Source organism: Gymnoscopelus braueri (genome assembly GCF_963280865.1).
Source record: "Gymnoscopelus braueri genome assembly, chromosome: 1".
Classification (NCBI taxonomy): Eukaryota; Metazoa; Chordata; class Actinopteri; order Myctophiformes; family Myctophidae; genus Gymnoscopelus; species Gymnoscopelus braueri.
The window spans coordinates 52,743,193-52,751,073 of record NC_137603.1 but is presented as its reverse complement, the minus strand read 5'-3'; the positions used below and the strand labels follow the sequence as shown (position 1 = coordinate 52,751,073).

The 7,881-nt window shown below is 43.9% G+C and overlaps 1 protein-coding gene across 1 annotated transcript; it reads left to right on the top strand.

Moving 5' to 3' along the window:
* Positions 1 to 297: 297 nt before the first annotated feature.
* On the top strand, positions 298 to 1,248 carry rpp25a (ribonuclease P/MRP subunit p25, a; the record flags this gene model as incomplete). The annotated part of the gene is made up of 1 exon (XM_080433641.1): positions 298 to 1,248. One exon carries the CDS (start codon positions 298 to 300, stop codon positions 1,246 to 1,248), a length of 951 nt encoding a protein of 316 aa, XP_080289767.1.
* Positions 1,249 to 7,881: the final 6,633 nt, after the last annotated feature.

Sequence of the window (7,881 nt, the reverse complement as noted above, 5' to 3'; positions counted from 1 at the left end):
CTTTGTGTTGTGAAATTGAGAACATCTTCAATGGTCTCGCCACTACTCTTAATTCACCAGCCAGCCGTTTATCTTATTTCTGCAGCCCCCTTCTGAGAGGCAGCATTAAAGACTCTATTGATAGTGCTCTCAGGGAGCCGGGTAATATGTCTTATATGAAGTCTTGAAACTTTACAGCTGTTGACTGGAGAGGGAGAGAGAGGGAGAGAGGGAGAGAGGGAGAGAGGGAGAGAGAGAGGGGGGGGGGGGGGGGAGTGTCAGAGAAGTGGCACTGAAAATGATGCCGAGCGGTTTTCCATGTGGGATGTGTGTGAGTGGACTGAACTTGTAGCAGACGAGCGGTCGCTCAGGAGAGGAGACATGTTCACAGGGTGTGGAGTGGTCAGCGGCCAGGGCCCGTACCTGGCCAGAGAGGCTGTCGGGCCTTACCCCGGACTGGAGCTGAGCAGACAGATCCACACAGAGATTGGAGTAACTTCGGGGACCTGCCCTGCCTACCAGGGTCAAGCTTACTGCAGCATGGTGCCGTCGGCAGCAGTCAACATGTCCACCGTGTCCAGCCTCGCAACGCCTGTCTCGCTACCTAGTCCTCTTCCTCCACCTCCTCCTCCTCCGCCTCCTCCTCCTCCGCCTGCACTAAAACTAGGGCAAGGGGGATTCAAGAAGGTCTGCCGGACGGAGGAGGACTCGCCCTGCCCTTTCCCAGGCTTGGCCTCCGGGGTGCTGGAGATGCGGGTGAAAGAGGGGAGCAAGATCCGCAACCTGATGGGCTTCGCCATGGCACGCATGCAGGGGGAGAAAGGCGACGGCAAGGGGAGCGCGGGCGGCGACGGCAGCGGGCTGCGGCAGGTCGTCTTCACCGGGTCGGGTCGCGCCGTCACCAAGACCATCACCTGCGCCGAGATTATGAAACGCAAAGTGGGCTGTCTGCACCAGCTGACCAAGCTGCGCTACAAGGGGGTGAAGGAGGTGTGGGAGAGTCACGAAGGCGGGTCGTCGGAGATGACGGTGCACCGGACCGTGCCCTCCATCAGCATTCTCCTTTCCAAAGACCCCCTAGACCCCGGCGAACCGGGCTACCAGCCTCCGGAGACCCTCAGTGCATTGTGGGAGGAGAGAGAGGGGGGCGCGGAAGCCCTCTCTCAAACGGCGTGCAAGAGACCCTCGGGTCCGCTACCGTACAGCGTTTTCCCTGACAGCAAGAGAGTGTGTTTGGGGGAGGGAGGCTCGGTCCTCCCGACGCGCTGACTGGTCTGAAATGGTGTCAAGCGGCAGAGAGGAGTGAATCAGAGGAGTTAATTCCAAGTTGCCCTCCACTCAAGCACAGTGCTGAGACAATCAGAGCACTCAGTCAGACGGAACAATGCTTTCTGAGAGGAACTGAGTATAGCCGTCTCTCTCCAGCCTCCAGAGGTCAGTTTGGCCGGGGAAGCTATAGAGCACTGTTTCCCAAACAGTGGGTCGGGACCCATTTGTGGGTCGCAGGTCCATTTTTATGGGTCGCGACTAAATATCCCCTTTATTGTTTTTCCATTTCCTACATTTTGTTTTTAATTATATCAAAATATTAGATTTTTTTCCCCCCCAAAAAAACTTAACTTTTCATGAAAAAACAAATTTTTCAAAACAATTTCATAAATAAATACCAAAATTCGAAAGAAATTCCATAAATTTGAAAACAAATGTTTAAGAAGTGGTGAAAATAGCCGATCTACAAGCTTACAACGCGTCGCATCGTGATGCGTTGTAAGCTTGTAGATCTGCTATTTTCACTAGCTTGGGTCTTGGGGAGACAACATTTCTCTTCTGTCTCAAGCTAAAAAGTTTGGTAACCAGTGCTATAGAGCTTGCCTCTGTACTGTACATAAACAGCATTTATGGGATGTGCCTCTCAGCCCGTCACACGCAGTCTCTCGAGCCCACAACACTGGGATGAGGTGTGTTTACGCTCTAAAATCTTTTAACAGATTCACATCCCATTTCACTCCAACAACAACAACAAAAGAAATATAAGTCATGAGCTGTACAGGTTCCAGGTTGTGGCTTCCTGTGTCACAGTTAACTATCTGTAGCCTGTGGACTAACTCATCTGTCAAAAATCATACTACTGTCATCTCTATGCCCCCATATTCTCTCATCATGTGACCTTTAGAAATGCACAAGGCAGAGCCGAGAACTTAAATGACTATAACGTGAAATTGCTCAAAGCCATCCGTGAAATGATGAATGCAAAGCATACCAATTTTGTCTGTTTTATTAAATATCAAAGAATAGGAAGTCAAATAAATTATTTGCCATGTAAGATTTGTTTTGCACTTTGTCTTTCTTACTTAGACGTTGTCACGGCCGACTTTGCAGAGCTCTGATTGAAAGGAAAATCACAGTATGCTGATCTTTTGATAACAGCACCGGCAGTGAAATTTGTCTGCAGCAAAAAAAAATAGCTGATTTAACGACATAGCTGGTGATAAGACACAGCTCCTAAACCAAGTCAGTCTGACAGAAGTGCCTAGGGCAGAAATACAGGCACAGATTATCATTAAGATAGCAACACAACATCACAACACACTGGAGAAAAGGATTAAAACTAGGTTTGACAGAGCTGAACACCATTGTACCCCTGCAAAATATGAATCCAAGGCAACGTGCCACACCAATGCTACATTCCTTCCCCTTTCTGCCTATAGGCTCACCCACCCATATCTATTGTGAACCACATCATATCTTTTGTGGCATATTCTTCCCTTTCTCAAAAGAGCTAATATGCTTGACAACCAGGCCTAAGATGAGCGAAATAGACAAGCTAACGCTATACTGTACTTCAGCTTGACTGACAACAAAATTGGAACAGTTGTGGAGGTTCTACCAATACACATTTTTATGCATCGCCTGCCTGCATTTTCACACCTTTTAGGTACCCTCTCAGTGGCAGAAAGGAAAAGCTGAACAGCTGAACCATAAATTGTAAACATCAATGGTAAATGCATTAAAATCAACTCCAGGCATAACGAAGTGGAAAAGCACATCTGAGCAGCGTCCATATTGAATTCCATGGATTAAAGGTTTCTACACACCTTTGTTTGAACGTTCTTCTAAACAAAAATCAGACTAATAGAAACCATTCGCCAGAGAATTATTTCATCCCAGTGGGCCTAAGGACTTTTTCCACTTAATCAACCATGTCTTCTGGGTATAATAACCTTTCACAAGTGGAATTGTGTGTGGAGCCTTTTTTCTCCTGATCTTAATGAAAATCTGCCAAGGCACTACTCAGCCTAATAAAGTAAATTAATCAAAAGCGCCTCAGAAATGCAGAAACAGCTCTGTAACAATTTAAATAACAGAAAAAGAAGAAAACACCATTCCTATAGTTTTTGTGTGACAGACTTCATCTTTTGCATCATACAAATCTGAATGTGCCACGCAGGGGCTGCCACAGCATTTCCAAATGTCTATGGCCGACACAGCGATTAACCTTCTTCTCGATCCCATTAAGAGAATCAGAGCAAAGCAGAGAGGACTCAAGGTTGAATAAGAAATGCTGCGACTGCAATAAACCCCATATGGAACAAACTGCATGTCCTCAAGACTGCCGGAAGGTTATCACTTCAGGTCGTTGTTATCACGGAGTTAACAGCTTTCACCCAAGAGCCCGCAGGAGAGTCAGTCAATGATGCGGGTCACACAGATAGTGCCGCCACAAGTAAATCTCAAATCGACCTGAATAAGCTATCACGCATTAAGAATTCTGGGCAAAGAGTAAAATGCAGAAGGGGGTAATTAGAACTAACAGGATAGCGCACCTGAGTGAGAGGACAGATAAAACACAGTGACAAAAGCATTACCCCCAGAGCCAAATCCAATGTGGCTGGCGCGAAATAGCATAGCCGAGGAGTCAACAAGATGCTTTATGAGAGTGTGGCCAAGGTTATTCGCAAGCCGAGAGTCTGTTTTGCCCAATAACATTTGTTTTCGAAGAAGTAATCAAGGTGGATTTGGCAGAGATATGTGCCCGGGCCTGAAATATAATATCCCTCTTCTGTCTGCACAGCACCCTATGCATACATTTACCTAGTCTGACTGTAGGCCTACAGTATATGCAATATGAGGAAACTTGTTTTTCCCACGAAGGACTGCCAGAGACCAGCTGAATCTATGTAAAGCTACTGTATGTCTTGTTGGTGTTACCCACTGTATTAACCACATGAACTCTAGCATCCCTATACTATACTATGTAAGTAAGTAACCCTTGCCGAACCATGTGGCCTGTATCTCCTGTTTCTGTAGCGTGAGGCAGCTTGATGTACATGTACACCTCCTGGACATAACGCTAGTATGTCGCAGGGACTTACTCCCAATCTAACCCTTGATGCTGAGTGCCAAGCAGGGAGGCATTGGGTCCCATCATTATTCTTTTTCCCTATTTCCCCATACTGGGGCGAAGATATTTGGTGTAGAGGGGGAAAAAGGAGGGGCCCCTGTATCGACCCCTAGGGGACTACAGGCAACAAAGTATATAGGGTTTAAGTGGTCAACTGTACAACAGTGATGAAGTGATGATGTAGAATAAGTTCATGGATTGGTCAGAAGGGACTGCTTCACTGTTTTATGTACACTGAGGCCACATAAAGCTCCCTTCACAGACTACAAACAGTAGTAAATGTAAATGTTGTTTGTTTACGGCAGACTTGGAAAGCAATTTATCAGCGCTGTTTGAAACTTCCGTAATCAATATGAAAAAAGGAAAAACAATGATTGCACCATTCTGCATGATGATGAAAATCAAGCATTATAATGATTGATTGGGTACGAAATGAACTATAAGAACATTATGTTAAGAAAGGCCAATCACGCTTATCTACTGCGAGTGGCAACAGGCTAACCTCATGCACCAAGTGTGAATTAATTCATTTTGAACTCATTGTGTGCACTCAAAGCGAGTGCACACACTCTATTTTTCCTCCCTCCCGCCTTCGCTGCTTCTGCTGCAGATGAGAGCGAGGTCTCGGGGATGGCGTGGGAGTTCGCTATCTTCCAGCCTCCAGATGGCTCCGTCTTCGCTTATCTAGAAGAATGGGTGCCGCCTCCATTTTTCAACGCGCCTTATCTGCGAATCCTTTAAATTGAATATTTACTGGGCCTATGTTTTCTGCCCGCGCTAGCCCTCTGAAGTCGCCATTCCTCTTGCAACTCGGCGAGACGGGCCAAAAGGTTTTTCCTCACTCGTACACACACTCTCCATCTGCCTTGTCAAGTAATGGGACAGTGATTGATTATGCGATTGCCAGAGAGAGAATGGAAGGTTAAGTAGAGAGCGGCAGAGACATACTAATGAATGGTCATCCAGGGAATATGTTCCAACAATAGAGAAATGTATGTTCCCCCAAAAACTGACAGCTGGCAGACCCCCATCTAAAGTCAGGAGTGAAATAGATTAAATTAATCACTGTCCTCACACTATTGTCTCTCTCCCAGTCCGACACCGGAGGTTAAGAGAACTCTCAAACAGCCATTGAAAACATCTTATTGCAATATGACAGGCCGGGGCCTATCTACATTAAACAAGCCGCACCGCAGCTACTCCCCGGTAAGGGTCTGGAAATGTCTTTTCATAACCATTTTTTTGTGGAATGCCTCCATGTTGCATTAATCAGCGCAGCTGAGGATGTAATTGCAGCGGTGGAGTCAAAGCTGTAAGTGCAGATAATGAAGGCTGAATATAGGGAGCTGCCAGAATCAAGGGAGGAAAGAAATGAGAGGTTCAGAGTGTGAAACCTCTTCAGCTTTCTCTAAAAGGGGTTTGCATGACAGATAGAAAATGAGGGTAGGCCTACATTTTATAAACAAATGACCATGATCACCTATGAATTAAAAAACTTAACATTTCCACATTGTCTGGTAACTTTACTAAAACTATACCACCAACTGTTTTTGTTTCATTTGGGGCCACTTATGGATGTTGAACTGTGCTTAAAGACAAAACATCACTTTATAAACTTCAGTTCTTGTCCTAAAATACAACATATACTGTAGCCTATATTTTCCCATTACATAAGGGATAGGCTCACAAAGGTGAATTTGAAAAGCCCAGAAGACTTTATTCTTTCTCTTACTGCCATCTCCTGGTCAGTAAAGTTAACTGAAAACAGTAGTGAAACAAACACATATCTGTGCTCTAGTGTGATAATGTTATTAATGATGCTCTTCAAGACATTTTAGGCCCTACGGACCACAGATTCTGCACAATAAAGTTACACAAATGTTCCCAGAATAGGCTATCAATGTCAAAGAGATACTAATTGTATCCAATAATGTCTTAGAATTATAACACAGCATTACAAATGACAATAGTAGCACCATTACTACACAATTTTCTGGAATCTCACATCCCTTCTCTCTCCTAGTTTGTGCAAGGAACATCTTCAAGATATGTTGTCTCCCATTATCATCCACTCCCCTTCACGGTCAGAATTAAGGAGTACAGTATTGTATTAATTAGTAAAGCAGAAATATCATGGTAGTTTAGTTTCCATGGATGAAAGCATGGCACACATACTACCAGAATTCACAGTTAAGGTTTGCCTTTAAGTCACTCTAAACATATCAGCAACTAAAGGTAAAGGGTCGACCACACCGAGAATGCTGACTATAAATACAACTATAACGATAATGAGACTGTGACTGAGCATCTACCACTGATGAACATTAACGTCCTGAAAACATGTTGGATGTGACGGCCTGTCATCTCGGATGTATTTCTTTGATTGGCTGTTCATTCACATCACTCTGAAAGCGATCCCAACGATATTGTTCATCACTGTCGTTATAGTTGTGGTGTGTCACGTGTGTACTCTACCGTCTACTTGTGTTAGAAATGTTTTTAAGACAATATCTGGTTATCTTTATGTTTTTGGTGAGGACAGCACTTTGCAATACTGTTACGGCATTTTAGGGAAAATCATTGTGTGTTTTGATATAATGAGAAATAGGGGTGGGGGGCATACACAGTGCTGGAGATCTGTGGGGAGAGAATAGGAAAGACCATGCTGCTGAATAATCATTAGGTGGGGGAAAATAAATAATAATTAACTTATTAGTACAAAATAATTTATATAATAATAATAATTATTATTATTATTATAATAATCCCTTAATAATCCCCTCATGAGGACTGATAATGATACATCTTTAAAAATATATTGCTTCAGGTTTATATTAACAGGACCATACAAAGCATAAATCTAAGTAAGGAACAACTGTGTACTAAATCTGTAGGGTTAGTAATAATAAGGGTTAATAATAATAATAATAATAATAATAATAATAATAACAATAATAACAAACTTAATTTGGAACAAGAACAAGGATCTGAGGGTCCGGAGGGCAATTGCCTGGAATACCCTGCATGGGATGAGGAGAGTGTGGAAATCAGACATGGGAGAAGACCTCAAGAGGCGGCTGTTCGTAGCTACAGTGGAGTCAGTACAGTACTGCTGTATGGGGCTGAGGAACAGGAAAGGACCACAATGGACCACAATGAAAACACTTTTTTGTATTATCTTTTTAGCCTTAATGTCTTACTGTCCCACGTGCTGTTCACATTTCTGACAAATAAAGTATTCAATAAAAATAAAAAAAAGGGCCCTTGATGGAGTCTACACAAGAATGCTACGTGTCACTGTCACATGGGCGGACCACATCAGAAATGTGGACCTCTACTACCACGGGTCACAGACAAGGTCAGAGAGAGATGGATGAGGCTGGCAGGGCACTGCGTCAGGCACCCGGAACTGGTGGTAGGTCTGTCACAATTTTTACATAATCACCTAATCGCAATTATTTTTTGCATAATCGTCATAATCAGTTCAATGTTGAAAATGT